The sequence below is a fragment of the Mauremys reevesii genome, linkage group 2 (genome assembly GCF_016161935.1).
Source record: "Mauremys reevesii isolate NIE-2019 linkage group 2, ASM1616193v1, whole genome shotgun sequence".
Classification (NCBI taxonomy): Eukaryota; Metazoa; Chordata; order Testudines; family Geoemydidae; genus Mauremys; species Mauremys reevesii.
The window spans coordinates 98,844,021-98,867,953 of NC_052624.1; the positions used below are offsets into that span (position 1 = coordinate 98,844,021).

General features: G+C 43.3%; 1 protein-coding gene across 4 annotated transcripts in view; it reads left to right on the forward strand.

Annotated features, from left to right (window-relative positions):
• Positions 1-23,933, forward strand: part of CUL1 (cullin 1) — a 120,809-nt gene that overhangs the window by 69,300 nt on the left and 27,576 nt on the right. For all 4 annotated transcript variants that reach the window (XM_039524355.1, XM_039524356.1, XM_039524357.1 and 1 more), the window contains exons 3-7: positions 4,374-4,548; positions 5,714-5,881; positions 8,415-8,465; positions 9,040-9,130; positions 20,006-20,169. In XM_039524355.1, the coding sequence (XP_039380289.1) occupies positions 4,374-4,548; positions 5,714-5,881; positions 8,415-8,465; positions 9,040-9,130; positions 20,006-20,169 (649 nt within the window). The remainder of the gene's footprint in view (positions 1-4,373; positions 4,549-5,713; positions 5,882-8,414; positions 8,466-9,039; positions 9,131-20,005; positions 20,170-23,933) is intronic.

The window sequence follows — 23,933 nt, forward strand, 5'->3', positions numbered from 1 at the left end:
GAGATGTGCCAGCAGCCAGCTGCTTCTGGGAGCGGTGTGGGGCCACGACAGGCAGGTATCCTGCCTGAGCCCCTGCGCTGCCAGACTTTTAGCGGCCCGGAGATCGTGATCAACTGGCCAAGGCTCCAAGATTGATGGGTTGGTGACCACTGATGTAGACCATACAACTTTTGGGAACATCTCCAGTCATATTGAGACGTTTGCTAAATTGGGCACAAAGGCCTGTACTCAAACCACCCATTTTTTCATTAAAGTAAATTTGGATCGGAATGCCCTTACCAAATCATTGCTCAAGCTATCAGGAGGGACATCACCATTACATTTATCCCTCAGAGTCTTGTTTTTGCTTGCCATAAGTTTGGCTGTGCTAATTGGAGAACATCATGCCCTACCTTGGAGTTGCCTCCGGGCAACGCTGTGGTCAAAACAGTGCCACGCTTCTTTACTAATGATTCCCTGCCCTTTCATGAGAATCAGAGTATATAACCCTGTCTTTTTTTAGTCTTAACCCAAGTACAAATAGTGAGGGAAGTTCAGCATCTTAGAAAAACATAATGTTTTTTGAGGGGAGAGGCCATAAGAAAGGGATAACAGCAGCCTAGTTAGCCTTGTCTAATCAAATAAAACAACTCCTTTCCCACTATGAAATAAGTCTCTCTAATGAAGTTCTAGGAAGCATTCAAGGTCTACTGAATGAGATAGCTGGCCTTTCTGAGGACAGAGGAAGTGGATGTATTTGCTGGTAATCTATGAAGTTGCTACTTGCACATAACCTACACCTTTCCAAGCATCACGGGTTCCAGTGAAAGCAGTGTTCAAAAGGAGCCTCTGTAGGCTGTTGTGAGATGCTAATCCTATGGCAAATGGAATGCTGTTTTGCAAGGACCTAAGAATCTTGACTAGCATGTAGGAGGTTTAAAAAAAAAAGAGATGTTTTCCATACCTGATCCTTCTTTTTCCTTTCAGATTCTCTATGCCAGTCCAGACTCCTCCCTATTCAAATTAGAATCACTTTTTATACATTTCAAATTAAAGAAATCTCTAGTTAATATCTTACCATAGAACTTCTTTTGATTAGTCAGCAGAACATATACTTCTATTTTTATATCCCCAGAAGTGGAAAAAGATGTATGTGTATAGTCAGATAGAGATTGGGATCTCTAAAAGAAAATTATGTAGGGAAATACTCCATTGATGATGCACACATTTTAAATGTTGTAGTACAGCACTTCTCCCAACTACATTGCATCTCTCCGACTCCGGCTCTGGGGACTGTATGCCTGTTATTGCAGTTGCTGGAGGAAATGCTAAATGGGCATGGTTCAACCAAAACAGGATGGCTAGTGTGAACACAATCTACCGTTAAAAGTTACAGTTCCATTGGACTACTGTAAATTGCAGTGATACCGTTCTCTATACAAAGCTGAAAAGGAAAAGCCAACTGTGAACTGGGTCTGTTCTCCTGAATGCCAAAAACTAATAAAATACTTTTTATTTGTGTCCCATGAACTCAAAGTACTTTATAGAAAATGAAACTTATTTACAGCTAATTGCAGCATAATAATGAGTAAATAATGGTAACATAGTAAATAATGAGAATTTAAGTAAAAATGTGATTGAAGGAAAGAGATTAACTGTGCTAATCTGCATCAACTCTCTCAAATGATCATCTCTATAGAAGCCAAGTTTAAGCATATCATCTAAGTGGATTCTAGAGTTTAAGCCCAGAAGGGATCACTAGATCATCCAGTCTGACCTCCTGTAAATCACAGACCATTAAAGTTTACCCATTTATCCTTGTAATGAGCCCAATAACTTGTATGACTAAAGCATAAGTGGGAGAGGATTCTGTATCAGGCTTACTTGGAAAGATGACTATATAGCATTCGGCTGACAGTGTAACATTATATTGCAGATAGTACTATTAATCACATCTTAAATAGAGAGCCTTGAATTAAGGTACAGATCAGTAAGAGTAATGACAGATCCCAGAACTTTTGGATAAACTAGGTTGAAGGTCAGCTTAATCTTTTCTAGAAAAAGACAATAGTTCTGATCTTATACCTTCATGAACTGATAGTGTCCAGGAAATCAAAGACTGGTGCAGGGAATGAAGCTGCCATCATTTTCGCACTAATCCAATTTTTTATGTTGTGTTTTTTTAGGATTTTTATAGGAAATCCTATTTGGCACTGAGGTAGGGGTAACACATGGGAATAAACACGTGGCATACATTTCCAAAAAGGGTAAAATTTAAGCGAAGAGGATTGTATTCTTGGGGTATAAGTAGATGACTTTTTAAACATGCAAGTGGGGCTGCAGAAGAAAATGAGAAAATAAACTGGGGGGAAACAGGGTGATCATAACAACCTTGAGCCTTTGTGTTTGCTGAAGTGTCAAATACTTTCTTGATTAAGCTGAGAACTAGTTTTAAGAATCTGCGTGACTTAATATTAAGATAGCCATACATTTAAAAAAAAAATGTGGATGGCGGTATTTGCTGTCTTTCAGAGGTTCTGATTGTGATTAAAGTTTGATGTTACAAATCTGTCCATAGTGACTCTGATGCACAATGTATGCTGGGTTATCTAATTCTATTGATATTTAATTTTGCTCACCGATTTCCTTTTATTGTGCTCGCCTTTCTAAAGGGAGGGTTAAAAATCAAAACACAAGCATACTTTCAGCAAAATAGTTTTGAGGTGTGCTTGTTTTTTATCGAAGAATCCTGGCCTAGTGGTCAAAGCATAGACCTGGAGTGGTAGTCTTACAAATTAAAAAATAAAGACTATTAGATCATCTAATCCATTTCCCAGTCACAGGAAAGCAATTTTGTAAAGGACACTTCCTAGTTTTGTCTCCTCTAGTTTGATGTGTCCCGAGCAGTGGGACATCCACTGATTCCTTGGGAAGACTTAAAAATTAGAATTTCTCCTGGGAATGTGGCATTCAGAACTAAATGCAGTTTTCTATGTCTGGTCAAACTAAAGCTATAATGGAATTATTACCACACTGCTCCATGACTTGATGACTGTTTGCAGCCAAAATTGCTTTGGCCTTTTATTTAATCACATCACATTGCAAACAAATATGTACTTTGCTGTCTATTAGTGATACTGGATCTCTTTCTGCATAACTGCTTCCCATATTTCTCCTTCCCCCTGTGTGTGCACATGCTCACTTGTTTGTTTTTCCTCAGCTTGTATTAGTTTCAGGGCTGGCTCCAGGCACCAGCACAACGGCAGCGGGTCCCTCAGTCCCTCTCAGAGGGAAGGACCTGCCGCTTAATTGCTGCTGAAGAATCAAGCGGCGGTGGTAGAAGTGTCGATCGTGGCTTTTTTTTTTTTTTGCCTTTTTTTTCCCCACTGCTTGGGGCGGCAAAAACACTGGAGATGGCAGTGATTAGCTTGCATTCTTCAAAAATTAATCTACTTTTATTTTCAGTCCATGTTTCTGGTCCCTTTCTTTGTCTGTTCAGAGTAGTGCTTAAATTCCTTCCAGTTCAGGAACAAGTGAAATTCACATCTGTGCAGCAGGCCAGCACAATGCCTGTGCATCCATTTAAAGTTTAAATGGAGTTTAACTGGCGCAGAAGCCTTGTGTGTCATTTTCACCTTTATCAGCAAATTAGTGTGGTTTACTTCATCTTCCAGTTTATTAATACAGATGTTAACTAAGACTGGTCCTAACATCAATCCCTGCAGTACTTTCCTAGATCCCTCTGTGCATTTAGGTAAATTTGATTATTACCTTTTGTTCAGTCTTTTAGACAGTTTTAATTCAACATGACAATATTCCTATCAAACCAGTGTGAATTTTTCTGTGAAGACTTTGAGACTATTATAAATGCTTTACTAAAATAAACATATATCCACTGTGTTTCCACCTTTATTCATTCATTTTGTAATTCTAGCAAAAAGTGAAGGCAGTCAGATTAGACTTGAAAGATTTCTTTACGTAAGCTTGTGGTCTCTTTTCCTGCTATCACCCTCTAAATGTATTTCATGATGTTTCTTCTCTTAATATTGTTTTCTTTGATTATTTTGCTGGGAACAGAAACTAAATTAACAAGAAAACAATTGCCAGGATAACTTTTGACCTTTTGAGAATTGTTACTACATTAATTCAGTCAGAAATGTGTTGTTCTGTTTTCAGTTCCAGTACAGACTGAGATGCTTTGGACAAATAACTTAATCTCTTTCCTTCACTTTTCCCGTTTGCAACATGCAGATGCTACTTACTGACACCACAGGTAATCCTCGCAGGCAGGCTAAATCATTGTTTATAAACTCTGAGATGTTCAAATGGAACTCCTAGAATTTGCATAGAATATTTGTCATACACACATAGATATTCCTTAACTTTTCTATCAGTCATGTTTATAACTACTGTACTAGCGTACACCAGTCTAATCAAGCACGAGGAGCGGGAGTACCTCCTTCTAAATCTAAAAAAGGCCAGACACCTGGAGGAGCTCAGTTTGTTGGCTTAGAACTGTACAAACGACTTAAAGAATTTCTGAAGAACTACTTGACAAATCTCCTTAAGGTAAGGCGGCATCATGTCAACTCAATGAATAATTACATTAAACTCATGTGAATTGGAGTCAAAATAGTACAGTAAAAACTAAAAATATCTAAAGCCATTGCAAGTAAAACTGTCGAGTGGTCAAATTTTTGACATTTCATGACAAATCATGACATTTAATATCTTAATTGGTTCATTAACCTTTTGACTTTTTACCTTGTACACAAGTCAGTCACTGTGAAATAAACACAAAACTTCTCGCACTGTGTAACTTTTTAAATTGCTGTGCATGTAGCTGAATTTTGTTTAGCTAATAGCTAACCTCATTATTAACCCTACTGCAAAAAGAAAAAGGGCAGCTTGTTGGTCTAGCCGGGAAAGATATTTTAGCTTCTCCTGTATCCTGTAACATTTTTCTTACATCCCAGACTTCCATCCCAGACTTCAGTGCTGCAGTAAGAGCCAGGTATGATGCCTTATCTCTGCCCAGGTAGCAACTTTAACTGCTGCTACGTGCAGGGGTACCAAGGAGAGAGTGACAGTATTCACTCTTGACTCTTGGGCAGCAGCTATACTAAGGGCATGTCTTCACTACTGGCCAGATCGGCGGGCAGCGATCGGTCCAGCAGGGATCGATTTATCGCGTCTAGTCTAGAAGCGATGAATCAATCCCCGAGCGCTCTCCCGTCTACTCTTGTACTCCAGCTCGGTGAGAGTCACAGGCAGAGTCGACGGGGGAGTGGCAGCAGTCGACTCACCGTAGTGAAGACACCGCAGTAAGTAGATCTAAGTATGTCGACATAGGTGAAGTTGTGTAACTTGGATCGATTTTCCCCCAAGTGTAGACCAGGCCTTAGAAATTTAGCACGTGGCCTTTACACTGTTGCAGGACCCCAGGTGGTAGTAATAGTGGAAGCTGTAGAGTAGATGGGGCTCAAGCATTTTTACTAGATATCTAACCCATAACTCTTAACGTTTTGCCAGGCCACTATCAAGATAAGAATGGATTTAGTAATACTTTGTTTCCTATGTGCAGCCATACCTGTTGTAGAGCTCTTACTGGAAGCAGCAGCAAATGTCATGGATTTTGATTTACAGTAGATGATTACTTTTGTCTCTACGTAGCATTATATTGTATATTAAAAAATAAGCAGTCTACAGTATTGGTGGATTTTCCCTGTTTCAGGATGGTGAAGACTTGATGGATGAGAGTGTGCTGAAATTTTACACTCAACAGTGGGAAGATTATAGGTTTTCAAGCAAAGTTCTGAATGGGATTTGTGCCTACCTCAATCGACATTGGGTTCGTCGTGAGTGTGATGAAGGTCGTAAAGGAATATACGAAATCTACTCAGTAAGCATTTTAAACAGCATTCTCTTTAAGTATTTTATTGGTTTTAACTTTTAATTAAAACATTCTGATGGAAATATAAACATATCCCTACTGTGTTCCTAGCCTACTGCACCAGGCATCTGCTTTCTCTTCACAGAAATCACTCTTTAAAACTGACTATTTGTATGAGGCTCACCAGTATTTGGCAGATGTGCAAGCTTATATGATACCTTTTTTCCTTCTCCATGTCTAGACAAGCTAAACCATATTATTTTATATAACCTCCAAAGTTCACTTCCTTACTCTTCCTGCCTCCAAAATGTTGTTCTGTGTTCTGGTGGGGACAGTCATCGGTATTGTTGGTAATTTTTTTTTTCTGGACATACCTCTTTCATACAATTTAATATGCTGCTGCAAAAATTATCATTTAATGCTATTTTAATCATATTTTCCTCTTCTCTCCTTTCACTCAATTTTCATCTTCCACAAAAATTGAAGTTTTTTTTTCACTTTGAAAACTATTTGTGATAGCCTCCTGATCAGCTCTCCTTTTATTTCCCTGTCTAATGGGCTGTATACCATCTAAACCTCTTTCCTGATTGTGTATTCTTCTAACTTCTATCTATGCGTGTTCTGGGGAGCAATCCAGACAACTGAAGGGTGGTCACTTCCTGCTTTATAACCCTGAGTGCCTCAAAATGCTGTAGTGCTGTAGCTCTGTTGTCTGGATGCTTCCAGCCAACATATAAGCATGCACTGAGTGTCTCTGTGTTAAGCAGCTCTGATTCCAGCAGCCTTCTTGTTATACCACTGCCATGTTCTAGATGACCCTAAAACCCTCCAGTCCCAAATTTCCCAAAATCATGTGCTCTGTGATATCCAGCCCTCTCCTAGACCGTTCTTTTGTTCCTTTAAAGATACAATACCCAGCAGCTTGCCACATTAACTAGAGTTAATATTCACTTTAAATGAAACACAGCAGTGGGTTGACTTAGATTAAAAGTAAAACAAGCTTATTAACAAAAGGAGACAGGATTTTAAGTGAGTTAAGTAAAAAAGGATAGAGTTAGAAATGGTTACAAGAAAATAACAGTGAAAAACACTTTCTGAGGGCTAAGATTTAACAAAACCAAGCTACAGCCTTTGTTCATGGTAGTTTCCTTACCAATCTACCTTCCTGTAGGATGGCTGGCCACCCCCTGGGTCAGGATTTCCCCCGGAGTGCTTGGTTCTTTTGTTGTCTTAGGTGAAACATAACTTGGGGTTCTTTGGCCCTCTGTTTTTTATAGTCTAGTGCATCTTTTAAATGGATTCTTCTGAAGGCTTGCCCTCCCCTCCCCCCCAGTAAGTTAATTCAAGCTGTGAAGAAAGGGACGTGGAATCTCGTGATAAAGGAAGGTTTCATGCTCGTTTCTTCCCCCATTGGTGTTTGCTAAAATGCAAATTGATCTGTTCTGCAATTTTCTACCCCTGCTGTGATGCTGAGTGGATATATCCTCCCCTTGTTGGCTTGATGGTCCTGTTTACCTTCTGTGTAAATTGCATTCACGTTTTCTCTTAATGTAGCTAATGTACCTTGGAAAACCTTCAAGGTGGCAGAACGGCATTCCTTTTGCTAGGTTGGGGTAACTGCAGCCCTGTCTCACTATTCGATAACATAAGTTCCAGTATGTTTGTAATTTTGAATGTGTCCTCCGTACATATCACCATATGATTAGCTTTCTATTGATATCTTATGTGACACCATCTAGATATATGTTATGTCATTAGTGAGTTGGGGTACAATAAACTGATCAGGCCAGCTGAAACTCATTACCAGATACTAATGAGCCCTATGCCCTCTTTCATTGGGATGGTGTTAGGGTGCAGGCTACAAATCCTCTTCCATTTCACTCCTTGTATTTGAAACAACCTCTCAATAAATATGTTCTAGGCACCCTACCTTTCCTATGTATTACTTCTGAAAACCAGTCTAAACTGTCAGATCTAACAGTGATGATATTCTTCCTCTCATTTGAACTCTGTGGTACTCATTTGTGAGTGTAGATTGTTATATTGTAAAGGAATCTTTTTTAATTTTAGTTTCTGCTTAGTATATATTTTATTGCACTATGAAAATAACTCTGCATTGGGCAGGATGATAAAAACAGTTTAGGAGGGTGTCTTTACTGAGTATTCATCTTCTAGCTGGTCCTTCTCTGACCATTCAAATTCAAAGTCCGCACATCAGCCTGTCACAGGAAAACTCATTTTTAAATTTTTTTATTAAGAGTGGAGTATTTGTCAAGGTAAGTACTGGACAATCCAATTCCTCTCTGGGGGATGAGGAAAACAGGAGTTCAAAAATATTATCTTATCATTTAGAGTGTGGGGATAGTTATAAAACATGTAAGTTTTTCCTGAGATAGCTTAGCTGAGACTTGCCTGCCATAACAAAAAGCTTCTTAAAAATAAATTATAGTTGTTTAGCATAATACAATATTTCAGTTTTTCATAAAGGATTATCCTGTATATATAACCCCTTCCTCTCTTCTTCTCCCTTCCCCAATCTTAGCTTGCCTTGGTGACCTGGAGGGACTGTTTGTTCAGGCCGTTAAATAAGCAGGTACATATTTTATGAATACTGCATTATTTCGCAAGGTTGGTATTAAAATATCACAAGTAACTATTCCAAGGTGAACTGCAAAAGGGAAGAAAAAAGCCTTCTGCTTCTCCTTTAATGAATTTTTAGTAATATGGGATGTCAGCTGCATCATCTGTTACATAGGAGGAATGAGGAGAGACTGTAAATTTTGTGTGCATGTTACAGGCATATGGTTTAGCAAAGCATGGATTGGCAAGGTTCTACTGTATATTTCAAATGTAAACAAGCAGAATTTATTAAACCAAAGATTAGAGGTTGCTTATATATTATAGAGAAACAGTAAAGGCACAAACAGACGCTTTTATATTTCTTTGCAGTTCGTTAGCTGGAATATTGTAAGTTACTGATGTGTACAACTTTCAATGATGTTTGGGGGAGTTCTGTTTGGTGTTAAGATTAGCGCATTGCCTTATTTCTTTTTCAGGAGTTTGGATTGTCTTGAGCGTGGAAGTGCATGCCTGATTTGTTACTGTATTTATTGACCAAGTAGTTGGTTTTAATGTATGTTGACTCATTTTTAATCCATATTTCAAAGGTAACAAATGCTGTGTTGAAACTGATAGAAAAGGAAAGAAATGGTGAAACCATCAACACCAGGCTGATCAGTGGAGTCGTACAATCTTATGGTAAATGAATTTTCCTTAAAGTTTACTTGTAGCCACTTGGGAAAATCTCCCACTAGAGCCCTGAAGCAACATTTTTACCATCACTGATTAAGAAAAATTTTTGCAGAGGAAGAAACTTTTAGTAGTGTAATTTGCCATGCAAAATTTTTAACTGTTGTTCTGTCTGAGAATGGGGGGAAGTGACAGACAATATATGCCTCTAAAACAAAATAACACAACCTTTTCTGTTTTGAGAGGCAAAAACTCATAGCTAGGAATAATCAGAACTCTAAGCTTGTAGTAGATGTTCTTCTTCAAGTGATGGTCCCTATGTATTCCACTCTTGGGATATGCATGCGAAACATGTTTCAGTCTGGAATTTTTTGCAAGCAGTGTCCCTTGGCCTGCCCATGTGCTGTAGCTCTTGTTGTGGTCTGAACACCTCTCCAGTTCCTTCTTACCGCTGCATGGTCTGAGTCAGAATCTTCCTCATCCTCAGCTCCTTTTTTACTGCCATTACTGTAAGATATTGTATATACTTAGTTTGAGTAGTCTTCAAGGCATAGTCTACATAGCAGAGTTAGATAGTGGGTTTTTTTCCCCCACTTTCTTCCACACACAAGGATATTTTTCCTCCTGAGAAGTCTGGGATTATGCCCGGAGTTCAGAAATTGTGTTTCTTGCCCTTGCTCCTCTTCAGAGAAGTGATAATCAATGCTGCATGTATTGCGTGGGTGAGGCTCATGTTTCTGCCAAATGCAGCATCTGCTGCTCTTTTTGCCGCAGAACTTGTGAAGATTGGGAACTGAGACTCAGAAAACATCTCACGTAGAAGTCAGCGAAGCCCAAATCAGATTCAGACTGGGGACCATCCTCTACTCCCATACCTCAGTCTCACCAGGTGGGCAGTGCCTTCTGAGCATGAGTTTGGGAACGGAGGCTAAGACTGTTAAGCCTAGGCAGAAGGCTTCACATGAGAACCAAGGGCATTCTCACAGACTTAAGGACAAGCCATCTCTATCTAAAACCACCCCATCAAAGATGGGAGAGCTAGTAAGCACAGGCACTCAGGCTTTAGTCCCAAATAAATCTTCTTTGCAGGAGAAGGTGGTACAGATCCAACGGGTTCTAACATTGGCTCTGATTGTGAAGGCTCAGGATAAACAACTCCTGGTGATGTCATCCATTTCTAGAGCTGATGCAGTATCAGGAGCAGCATGGCCCCAAAGGAGGCCTGACCACCATGGTGAGGAAGGAGGCTCCAGTTCAGACAGCTCTGTCAATGGAGACTCCTTGTACCGAAGGGTTATCAGAGACTTGGGTCTCCCTGGAGGACTTGTTTGCTTTTTCCTATCTGCATTCACCCCTCCTATTGAGGATCATCTCTAATCCGGGATGCCGTTACACCAGAGGAAGACTTTATCCGAACAAGGCAAAGTTGTTCTTCCATCCCACCTGCCAGCCTTGGTGCGTAACCATTGATAACATCAGTCCCGTTGGAGAGAAGGGATCCAGCTTTCCAAGCAAAGAGTTTCTCTTGATGGGGCTGTCAGGACCTGCGTCCCATTATTGATGTCACTTCATTCCCCTCCACTGATATTTCAGAGGTTGCCTTACTCAATTTGCCAAAAAAATTGTAGTTATCCCCTAACTACAGACAAATGGTATTAGAGATTGTTTGTGGTTGCTATTTGATAGAGTTTCTGGTACCTCCAACCCACAAACCTCCTTCCTGATTCCTTTTCAAGGACCACTATCATGAGAGATTGTGCATCAAGAGGTGAACTCCATTCTCTCCAGGGGAGCCATAGAAAGGGCTCCACCTCAACATCAAGGGAAGGGATTCTTTTCACCTTACTTGATTCCCGAGAAGAATGGGAGATGGAGGCCAGTTCTCAGTATGACACAGCTGAACAGGTTCATTCAAAAACTAAAATTCTGTGTGATATCCTTGGCATCAATAATTCCCTTGTTAGAGGAAACATGGTTCACAGCTTTCAACATGCAAGATGCATATTTTCATATAATCCTCTACCCACCCCACAATAGTTTCCACAGGTTCCTCTCTGATCACAAGCATTACCAATTCAGAGTCCTCCCACTTTGGTCTAGCTTCAGCACTCAGAGCTTCACAAAGGTTTTTTTCAGTCGTGGCAGCGTGGATGAGAAGAGAGGGATTTACAGTCTTCCCTTACCTCAGCGATTGGCTTCTGATGGGCAGTTCTTACAAGGAAACCATTGTTGTACTCGACCTTCTGACTTCCCTGGGTGTCTGCATCAATCACAAAAAAATTCACATTAACACCCCTGGGGTTCATAAATTTTTCTAGGCCAGATGTTGGACTCGACTACAGCAAAAATGAATCTACCTCTCAAGAGGTTTCAGGCCTTGAGTACTCTGATTCATCAGGTCACTGTCAGACCCAGAACATCAATCAAAACTTGCCTTTCTGTCCTCGGCCACATGGCCATATGCACATACTTGACGCCGTTCACCAGGCTTCATCTTTGCTGCCTACAAGCCTGGCTTCTCTCCATGTACTCACCAGAAAAGGGCAACGTAAATGGTAGATGATGGTTCCACCCAAAATTTTAGACTGTTGTCTAGTGGACAAAATCAGAGAAGGTTCAAGGGGGGAATCCCTGTCCTCACACCAGCTCCCAAGGAAATCATTGTTACCAATGCCTCCCTCTTGGGTTGCATTGCTCACATGAGTTACCATATGGAGCAAGTCATCTGGACCCTATGGGAGTCCCGTATGCTTATCAATTTACTAGAACTCTGCGCAGTCCATCGCGCTTGCAAACCCTTCCTCCCACTCACCCAATCCAGACACATCCAAATAATGTCAAACAACATGGCAATCATATTTTATGTAAGTGGGTGTGTGTGGGTGAGATCTCTCCCATTGTGCATTGAGGCAGTCACCCTTTGGAATTGGTGCACCAGCCATCACATAACCCTATTAGCAACATATTTATCAGGGGTGTAAAACTCCCTAGTGAACAGCTTGAGCAGACATTTTTCCTCAGTCACAAATGGGAGATTCACAATTCAGTTCTTGATGACATCTTAGCCCAGTGGGGAATTCCAGCCTGGGAACTTTTTGCCTACCGTGAGAAAAAGAAACTTCCTTAGTACTGCCCCAGAGCAGCCCTGGGCAATGGTTTGATGGAAGATGCCATGGTATCATGGAAGGGTCTTCTGCGGTATGTCTTCCCTCCCATCCCATTGATATCACAGGTTCCACAGAAAATCTTTGAAGACAGAGGTTGAGTCATCCTGATTGGGGCCAACTGGCTGAGACAGTTCTGATTTATGGATCTGCTGAAGTTCTCGGTTCTCAGATCTGCTGGATCCATTCCGTCTTAGAGCATCTGCTTATACTTAAGTCTTCAGGTCTTGTGCTCAATTCTCTGTGAGTGTATTTAGCAGTGGTCATCACTTTCCATCCTCCAGTGGACAACAGTCATCCTGTCACAACTAGATTTCTGAAGGGGATTCTTAAATCCTTTCAATCATTAGTGAAGTTTGCACATCGGTGGGACCTCAATTTTGTTTGTTCGTCACTCACTAAACCCCTCTTTGAGCCTCTAGACCAGGGGTTGGCAACCTATGACACGCGTGCCAAAGACGGCACGCGAGCTGATTTTTAATGGCATGCTGCAGCCGCCGCTGGCCCCGCTCAGCCCCCTGCTGAACCCTGGCTGCGGGCTGAGTGAGGCCAACAGCCAGGCCCCCAGCAGGCAGCAGCATGCCATTAAAAATCCTGCCCAGTCCAGCCTGCTCTTCTCTCCTCCTCCCCCTCTCCCCCCGCCTACCGCTCTCTCTGGCAAAGGCAGGGGGCAGAATCTTGGTCCTGCCGGCTGCTGCTGTAGGGCAGGCTCTGCCGGCAGCCAAGCTTCCCCCTCCCCCACCTCTTCCCCCAGCATGCTGCGTCGTGCCCCACCTCCTCTCCCTCCCTGCCGCCGATGGCCCTTGCAAGGGAGGGGAGAAGAGGAGCCCCAGCGCCCTCAATGCTCAGACCGGGAAGGAGGCGGAGAAGAGGCAGGAGCGGGGGCCTTAGGGAAGGGGGGGTGGAATCAGGGCATATCTCTCCAGCTCCCTGCCGTGAGCTGCTCAGGGCAGGGGGCTGGGAGCATTCCCCCAATCCCAGCCCACCTCCCATCCCTCTGCCCTGCACCCCCCTCACACCCCAGCCCCTTTGACTCCCCCCCACAACCCCAGCCCTGACTCTGGCACCCCCACACGTACCCAGCCCCCCCCACATGCCCCCAGCCCTCTGCCCTGACTCCTGCACCCTCCTCACACACCCCCAGCCCTGAATCTTGCACCTCCCACATCACCACCCCCCACTCTGAGCACCAAACAGGAGCTTCTGCACCCCCCACATTCCCACTTGCACCCCTTGCACCAAATGGGAGCTGCCCAGGTAAGTGCTCCACACCCAAACCTCCTGCCCCAACCATGAGCCCCCTCCCTCATTCTAGCTCCTGGACAGACCCTGCACCCCAACCCCCCCAGCCCGCTCCTTCACCCCCAACCCTGTGCTCAGTCTACCACCACCCTCAGCTCAGTGCAGAGAGAGAGAGGAAGAGAATGGGCCAGAACCAGGGAGAAGATAGGTACCCACTGTATGTGGACAGGCCCGGGACCCCAGACTGACAGTGGGCTAAGCGGCGCCGGGAGGCGGGACCCTGGCTGGCAAGAGCCAGCAGATGGAACCCCAGACCAGCAGCGGGCTAAGCTGCTCAGCCTGCTGCTGGTCTGGGGTTCCGTCTGCCGGCCCCGCCCAGCCCGCTGCCAGCCTGGGGTTCTGGCTGCCGGCCTCTTGCCAGCTGGGGTCCCGGTCACAGGCCCCGCTCAGCCCACGGCTGGCCTAGGTGAACGGACCCCCAGGCTGACAGTGGGCTAAGCAGGCTGGCAGCATAAGAGCAGCATTTTAATTTCATTTTAAATGAAGCTTCTTAAACATTTTGAAAACCTTGTTTACTTTCATACAACAGTAGTTTAGTTATATAATATATAGACTTATAGAGAGAGACCTTCTAAAAAACGTTAAAATGTATTACCGGTATGCGAAACCTTAAAGTGAATAAATGAAGACTCAGCACACCACTTCTGAAGGGTTGCCGGCCCCTGCGTTAAAATGTATGACCGGCACGTGAAACTTTAATTTAAAGTGAATAAACGAAGACTCGGCACACCACTTCTGAAAGGTGCTCTATACACACGCTGTGTGGCCCATCTCCATCTTCCATGGCTTCACTCCACGAAGGTGGCCTTCCTAATAGCCATGATGTCAGCCAGAAGAGTCAGTGAGCGCTCCTGGTGCACCCACCATTATAATTCTTTCTATAGAGAAAAGGTGGTGTTACGACCTCACCCTAGATTCTTTCCTAAAGTAGTTTCCAAGTTTCATGAGAATTAAGTAATCCGCTTGCTTCAGATGAAGAGAGATGGTATTCTGTAGACAAAGAATGAAGGATGTTAGAAAGATACCTTATATATTTGTTTCCATAGCAGAGAGATGAAGGGGTCAAACTATATCAAGGCAGAGACTTTCAAAATGAATCTCAGGTTGTATTACCCTTTCTTACCAACTAGCTTATATTCCCTCTCCAGAAGGGTATGAAGCTACTTCAGCTGCATTGCTGAGAGAGAGAGCCTTCCTAGAGATACGTAGGGCAGCTTCTTGGAGGTTTTCATATACCTTCATGAGAAATTATGTTCTGTCCAGTCAATAACTGTGGACACAGCTGTGAGGGCAGCAGTACTACAGTCAACTACACTTCTGTGTCCTTTTACCCACCTCATCTCACTACTGCTTGTTAATTTCCCACATGTGGAATACACACAGGGACCATTTCTTGACCGAAGAAATGGAGGTTACTTACCTGTACCTGGAGATTCTTCAAGATGTGTTCTCTACTACCCACCCTCCGTCCTCTGTGCTGCAGAATGTTTGAACTACAGAAAGAATTGGAAACTGGAGTGATGTCGGTCCACACAACCTTTTTCGCCTTCTGTTTGGAGCATGAGAAGAGCTATGGCTCGTGTGCGGGATAACAGACACTGTTTGTAAAAAATTCTGGACTCAGACGTGTGCTACACATGCATATCGCATGTGTGGAATACTGATACGGACCACACACCTCAAAGAACCGCCAGTTAAACGTAATAATCTCCATTTCATTGTTACCAAGAAATTATTTAAGAAGACTGTGCTGTAGTTGGAACAAAAATATGAGCTGCAACACAAACATTTTTTTTTCATTTGCATTAAATTCTGATACTGTGTCCTACAGGGGAGTGAGTGAATGTTAATTTATGTGTGCGCCTAATTTATTTATCCAAACAATCTGTAAGTTTAAAAGAAAATTTCTTTTTGACATGAATAATGTGAAAGTTGCCGTTTGAGCTAGTTTCTGTGATACTTACTATGGAAACCATAATGTCATACAGTTTCCATAATCATTAATTATTTATAGTAATTTCTGCTTAAAAAGCTACATTTCAGTGTTCCCCATGCAACTGACTTATATTTCAAATGCACAATAAAAATACCTTACATGTTTTTTAAAGCCGTGTCTCTCAGCCTTTCCAGACTACTGTCCTCCTTTCAGGAGTCTGATTTGTCTCGCATACCCCCAAGTTACACCTCACCTAAAAACTACTTGCTTACAAAGTCAGACCTAAAAATATAAAAGTGCCACTGCACATTGTTACTTAAAAAATGGTTACTTTCTAATTTTTACTACATAATTATAAAATAAATCAATTGGAATATAAATATTGTACTTACATTTCAGTGTATAGTATCTATAGCAGTATAAACAAGTCATTGTCTGTATGAAATTTTAGTTTGTGCTGACTTTGCTAGTACTGTTGTAAAACTAGGCAAATATCTAGATGAATTGATGTACTCCCTGGAAGACCTCTGTGTACCCCCAGGGGTACGCATACCCCTGGTTGAGAACTACTGTTTTAAAGTATTAAACTTTATTTACATGTTAAACATTCAAATTTTCTCTTTGTAAACCCATATTAAATTAATGTACTGGCTGTCAAGAATATGAAAAAAATTCCACAAAGAGCTTATTCTTTTCAAACCCCTTCTTTTATACTGGTTTCTTAACACTTTTAAAGAAGAGAGCTTAACTAATTTTAAGTACAGTTTTCCTTAACACACAATGCAAACAAATTGTACATTTGTCTCACTGGATTCACTATTATGAGAAAAAATAATTGCACTTCTCGTCTGTTTTAGTTTTCTCTGTCAGTGCTTTTAAATATTCTGGTTATAAGTGCTATAACCATAGATCTTTTATGAAGGTCTAAGTTGTGCTTTGGTAAGAAATACACCTCTACCCCAGTAGAAGGCGGGTTCTCATACAACGCAGTAAAGCTCTGACACGCTGCTCTGAGCAGCGTGTTAAGGGTGCTGGGCCAGGCTGAGGCCGAGGGGTTCGATAAGGGGCAGAGGGTCTCGGGGGGAAGTCAGGGGCTCCCCCCCCAGGGTCTGGGGGGCAGGAGCTGTGGGAGGGCACTTTTGGGGGCTCCGCAGTCCCAGAGTGGCCCGGGGGATTAGCGGGGGACTGGGAGCAGCTCGCTCTGCTTCCCTCGCCCTGACCCCAGCTGTGTCACTCGGGGGAGGGGGGTTGGGAGAAGGGATTCCTCCCCCCGCACTCACCAGCAGCGGCGGAAGCGGAGCAGTCCGTCCCCAGCCCGCTCCACTCTGCCACCTCCCAGCCACAGCGCTCCACTTCCTGCTGCAGGTGAGTGTGGGAGGCATCCTTTCCCCAACCTCCCCATACTCACCGGTGGTGGGAAGCGGAGCAGCCCAGCCCCAGCCAGCTCCCCTCCGCCAGCTCCCAGCTGTGGCACTCCACTTCCCGCCGAGCAGGTGAGTGCAGGACCTTTCCCCAGCTGACCCCCGGCGACATGGCTGGGGCCGGGACAAGGAAAGCGGAGCGGGCTGGGGCTGCGTCGGTCCACTTTCCGCCACAGGTGAGTGCGGGCGGGGGGGCATCCTTTCCCCAACCTCCCCACACTCACCGATGGCGGGAAGCGGAACACCATGACTGGGAGCTGGCGGAGTGGACTGGGGCTGGGCTGCTCTGCTTCCCGCCGCTGCCGGTGCGTGCCTGTCCGGGGGTGGTGGTGGTGGTGGATAGGGGTTGGAGCAGTCGGGGACAGGGGGGTTGGGTGGGGTCCTGGGGGTGATTAGGGACAGGTGTCTCTGGAGGGGGCAGTCAGGGAGCAAGGAACAGAGGAGCCAAAGCAAGTTTGATATAACGCTGTCTCACCTATAATGCGGTGAGATTTTTTGTCTCCTGAGGACCGCGTTATATTGGGGTAGAGGTGTACTAGAAATACTAATTCTGTTAAAAGTCCCTGGGTCTTTTGCCTGTCTTCTTTTTCAATTCTTCCTGGGTTTTCTGCCCTGGAACTTGGTTTTGAAGATAAAACTAGGTTGTCTAGGCTGGTTTTAGTACTAATCTTGGATGTTTTGGGATTTTTTTTTCCCCCTCAATATTTCCAAAGATTTTTCAGAATTTCTTCCATGAAGCATCTGGTGCTTTACATGTCTTTGTATAATGCGAATTTCACAATCCTCCTTGCAGTGTATATCTATTAAATGTATTTCGTAATTGTCAAACATTGCTCATCCTCACTCTTGCTAAATTGCCAAAAAAGAGCAGTCTTTCTGTGTTTCAGCAAATTTAACAGTAGTACACTGGAGTGAGTTCTTATGTATTATTATGACGACATTATTTTTATAAAATAAATTTCAACTACTAATAAATTCTGAACCATGTATGTGCATACATACATATTCTAATATAATACACATAAGTTGTCAGAAATAATGGGCTAAATACATCATCTTTTTCTAATTATTTGTTCAGTGACTAAACTCAAAAGCCCATAATTTCAATGTCTACAAACTATAAGGGTCTGATGCTGGCTTTTTATTTTAAAAAATTATTTAGGCCCTGATTCCATAAGCTGCTTTCTGCTGCCCATGCAAAGGCTATTGAATAAGTCAATGTCTCTGCCCAGGTGAAGCAGCTTGTAGGATCAGGGTATTAATCTTTTACTCTGACATTATGAACAATCTATAGAAAAAGTTAGCAATTCTCTTTTATGGTTTAATATTGAGTAAACATTTGGAAGAACTATAATGTTCCCAGGTGCCTTCTTTACAGGAAAATATATATAGTGGGATTTCTTTGTAGAATAACCAAGAACCTAGAACATCGTTGCAGTCTTAAGAATTTAAGAAAGGGTGTATTTAGTGTTAATGGGAGTTGAGTGGCTCATTTCCCTACACATTGCTGGAAAAATTGTCATTGTGCTTAATATTAAAATTAGGAGATCATTCAAATATAGATTTGGTTTCTTTTGTCTTCTCTCAGTGTTCCCTTCTCAAATGCATATTTTCAAAATGGAAGGGGAAAAGGAAAACGTTACTTATTATGGGGTGGTGGGGTTTTTTCTTTTCCTTTGGCTTTAGTTAACATAGAAGCATCTATTTCTTTCTCTCTCATCCCCGCCCCCCCGCAAGTTTATTTCTTCTTACCCTTTTGCTCATGTGCATCTTTTGTCGTTCCTTGCCATCTTTTCATATTTCTTCTTTCCTCCCCTTCCCCCCCAAATCTCCCAGTTCACACATTTTTCTCCCACAGCCTTTGGTTTGTGTTTTTCCCCAACTCTTTATGATCAGGTAGTTCCCATTTTCTTTCAAACTCCCCAGAGGAGGGAAGTGTTCCTGTAGTACAATCAGCAGCTTGAAGCTGACCAAGGCGTACAGTCTTGGCCAATTTTTATATTGCTGCCTTTGCCAGCTTCTCCAGGAAAACACATTTTTTCAAGGCTGCACTCTTTATGGGGTTCTCACAGTTAATTGACTTAAAAAATGTGAAGTGGCATAAGAGAATGTGATGACCCTGTTCTGTTTAAATTCCTGATAACTGCATGTCACAGTATTTTCATACATTGGGACAGGTTAAGGACATCCTTTTACTTACAGTTCTGATTTTTCCTTATATAGTGGATTTGTCAGACTTTTGAACTCCGCTGAAGTTCAGGTTTGTGCAAAGTAACTATCAATTTTCAGGAACTGTTTTCTTGTTCTCTTTTTGCATAGCACCTAGTGCAATGGATCATGTTCCATGACTGGGGCTATGTCTACACTACCACAGTACGTTGACCTACGCTACGCAACTCCAGCTACGTGAATAACGTGGCTGAAGTTGATGTACCTTAGGTTGAGTTACCGCAGGGTCTACACTGCAGGGAGTCAACAGGAGAAACTTTCCCGTCAACTTAGCTCACTCTTCTCATCAGGGGTAGAATACAGGAGTCGACTGGAGAGCGATCTGCTGTCAATTTGGCGGGTCTTCACTAGCCCCGCTAAATCGACTGCTGGTGGATCGATCTCAGAGTGTTGATCCCAGCTGTAGTGTATACATAGCCTGGGGCTCTTAAATGCTATGATAATTCAAATGATTGATTAAATAAAGACCACTTTATTCACTAGTTGAAATATATACCTGTCTCAAGGAAGATGAGCAAGAGGCTAAAAAAATACCTTTGTTCCAAAGGTCAAGTTGTGAAAATCAGTTTATTTGAGTTTTTATTTAGATGAAAACTGTAAGCACACATTGTCAACCACAATTTCATCTATCCTTAATGAAGTTGTTTGAATTAATTTTTATATACAGAATAGATTCCTGATTAATTGGGGCATCTCTCAGTGCACATTATTGGTTTAGAATTAAGGATGCACTTCTGGGATTTATAATTAATTGCATAGAGAACTAAACACTCAATGTACAGTAGATCATTTAACGGAGGATAAATTAATCATTGCATACTTTGTTTTTTAGTGGAACTGGGACTGAATGAAGATGATGCATTTGCAAAGGGACCTACACTAACTGTCTATAAAGAGTCTTTTGAATCTCAGTTTCTCGCTGACACAGAGAGGTTTTATACAAGAGAAAGTACTGAATTCTTGCAACAAAACCCAGTCACAGAATACATGAAAAAGGTGAGCTATTATTAAGTAGCTGGAGTTCAGTGCTTATTTCCTGGATCCGGCTGTCCATTAGAGGTAAGCACTAATATAGATATTTGAGTTCTTGAGATGCTAATTATTGTAGTAAAGTAAAAACTATTTGCTTTCTTTCCAGTGCCATTTGGACAGAGATTCTTATTCCTATCTTTGTTGCTCTTAGCTGGTTTGAAATTCCTCCCTCTTCAATGTATTTACAGTGATTTGAAACTCTCCTTAATGGGCAAAGCAAAAGAGGTGATGGAATAAATTTAGATACGTCAAAGGCCTGTCAGATTTTCCAGTGAAAAAGCTATTAACTGTGTCTCGGGGTCTACATGCTCATGGGTTCAGTTCCAGCACTGGCCTCATAAACAGTACCGAAAGGCCTGCACTTTTAGGCCTTACCTTCATTGGCAAGGCAAAATCCCCTTTTCATCAAGAAGCAGGTTTTAGGGAAAGTTCAGCAGAATTCTCTTTGAGAGCATTTGTTGTTCCAGCATGGGAGGGAGAGGTCTTTTTTGCTTGGTTTGCAGTGTGAAGATATTTCAGATGCCGCTTCCCCATGGCCCAGTATATTGGTGCTGACAATATATCGTCTCCTCTTTTGACATTAAAACAAGTCAGTGACGTTCTTTGTGGCTTTTGCATTTTTGCTTTAATTGATGCCTATCATCTGCACTCTTTCAAATACTTCTTATTCTGCCAAGCTTCAAAGAGTAATTGTGCAGCCTATTAGCTGATATACACATCGAAATGGCAGATATTAATGTGCCCTGAATCTGGTGACCACTTTGTTATGACTTGGTTCGCTCAAATCCTTTGTCCTTCCTGCAGCTGAAATCCATATGGACTCCCAAAATGACTGAGGCTCATGTGTGGAGGATGAAATGTGAGTGCAAACAGGAAGAGGGCTGAATATTGCATTCTAAAATCATTGCTTGGTTTAGAATTGATCTACACCAAAACTTGCCTTTCCTTTTAAGAGACAAAGGTCCAGATCCCCAAAGGTACTTAGGTCTTGATCTGCTCATTGTTCCTATCCCTAACTACTTGTTGCTTAGGGAGATCATCGGTCTTGAGGTAGGTGCCTAGGTTCTCTATACAATGCAAACAGAAATTTACGCACCTCAGAAAGGGATCCTCAGAAGTCAGCAAGCTGAGCTATGAGCCACCTAACTTAGCCAGAGTGAAGCTGAAGAGAAGGGCTTAGGTGCCTAGCAGCTGAGCAGGTGCACCTGGCTAATGGGCCACAGATAGGCACCTCCCTCTGCTCAGGATCCTCAGCTGCAAAACCTCTCTTGGAGTTAGGCATCTAAGCCAGGTTAGTCACTTAGGTAGCCTGTGCCTAGCAGCCAAAACTGTCTCTTGGTCTCCTGCTCGATACTTGTATCATGCTTGCCCCATATTCTGTGTGCCCCCGGCTGTCTTGTGTATAGGCACTAGGCTGCCCAGCTATCTGGTCCGTGGCCTGCATTTGGACCTTCTGCTTCAAGGTCTGACAGGTATCAGGTCTGGTCAGAGTATGCTTGCGGGACTGAGCCCCACTAGTGAGAGAGGTGTTCCCCTGCCTAGTTTGAGAATGCCCTAGGAAGTTACTGGAAGATTTGATTAGATTATCCGATACCAATGATGTTGCCTAAAAACACTGCTTTTGATTTAAAATCTCAGATCTTACTTTATCTAAACCGGTAGCCAAGGTTGGGGCCTGCCCTAAAGGAATTGCCAGGGAAAGCCACAGCTAGATTGCTTTCCTTTGAAAGGACATGGATACAGCCCTCCGATCAAGAGTAGAAAATCAAGCAGTAAATCTTGGAAAACAAAGAGATTTTATTTAGAAGTGAGTGGTTACAGTAGAGGAATAGAGATAGATATAAGAATTATAGTTAAAAGAATGAATGGCACTCCAATACAATAACAATATAATCATTCACATAATACTCTATAAGAGGGTCGGCAACCTATGGCACGCGTGTCAAAGATGGCACACTGCGGCTGCCAATAGCCCCACTCAGCCTGCTGCTGAACCCCTGCGGGGCCAACGGCTGCGACCCCGGCAGGCAGCAGCATGCCATTAAAAATCGTGCCCAGCCCAACCTGGTCTTCTCCGCTCCCCCCGCCTACCGCTCTCTGTGGCGGGGGCAGAATCTTGGTCCTGCCGGCTGCTGCTGTAGGGCAGGCTCTGCCGGCAGCCAAGCTTCCCCCTCCTCCACCTCTTCCCCCAGCATGCTGCGTCGTGCCCCACCTCCTCTCCCTCCCTGCCGCCGATGGCCCTTGGAGGGGGGGGGAGAAGAGGAGCCCCAGCACCCTCAATGCTCAGACCGGGAAGGAGGCAGAGAAGAGGCAGGAGCGGGGCCTTGAGGAAGGGGTGGGTGGAATCAGGGCGTATCCCTCCAGCCCCCTGCCATGGGCTGCTCAGAGCAGGGGGCTGGGAGCAACCCCCTGATCCCAGCCCTCTGCCCTGACCCCTGCACCGCCGTCATACCCTAGCTCCTTGCACCACCCACACGACCCTATGCCCTGACTCCTGCACCCTCCTCACGTGCCCCCAGCCCTCATACCACAGCCAGCCAGCTTTATTTACAAACGAAACCCATACACTCTTGGATAGTAAATAAAAGAAGGATTAAACTTACAAAAGCTTTCTTAAAATCTCTGAGACCGTCTTTGGTCCTTCTGCTCTTTCACAATTAGAGTGCAATGACTGCCGGTGGCTATTTCTTTGCGAGCTGTTGACTGCTGTCGCCGGTGGTCTCTAGCTGCTAGTTCCTGTGTTGAGCAGCTGCCTGTTCCTGAGATAAAACAGCTCCTCAGGTAGACGAGACGGAAGTCCACTTGGTAGCTGCTGGGGTAGCTGCTGCAGTGGCCCCTGGGTGGCTGGGTAATGGAAACAGCCATTGTCTGGAGCAACCTTGGAATTCTGCGGTTGCTGCTGCTGCAGTAGCTGCTTTTCAGGCAGCTCTCTCTTTGCAGGGTTCCGCTGAGGCTTCTGCCACTGTTCCTTAAGCGTTGTCATCTTTTCAAGTGTCTTGCAGCCTCTTCTTTCCTCCAGGTCTCTGATCCCACTACAGGGTTTAACCTGCTGGCTGTCACCCTTATATATGTCTTGGTCACCCGGGCTCAGCCAATCAACTTCTAGTTTTTTGCTGGCTCTGTGCCAAGCTTCCCCCAGTCACGTGTACCAATATGTGACTGGTACCTCCTCCTCACTGGAAGTTCCATGTATTCCTATGGGCTACAATATATTCCTATGGGGGGTTTTCAGCTGACCTGTGGATGACCCCTTGCTACTTCCTGTTTGGAAGCCCCATGTATTCTTATGGGCTACAATGTAGTTCTATGGGATTTTGCTGAAGTGGAATTTATCATTACATCACAGGAAGTGAAATTATTACATCATAGGTAATGGACCCCTGCATGCCTTAGGAATGCAATCTTCCACTACATCACCCTCCATTACTGGATTTTCTAATTTATACTACAATTAATTTCTAGTTAATTAAAGATTTATTCTTAAAACTAATTACTAGTCTAAGCATCCCAAAGGGGCCTGACACTACCACTACTCTTTTATATCCAATTAAGCAAGTTATAATTTTTCTGATTTTAAACCTCCTCCTGAGGTTTTTCTGCAAACCTTCCTTTTTAAGGTAATTCGAACAACTGAGGCAAAATCTTTCATCACAAGGGGTCCTGAATAACTTCATTATACCTAGGGCTCCAAATTGCTCATTAGCTGTGGGGAAACATCAGGGCTTTGG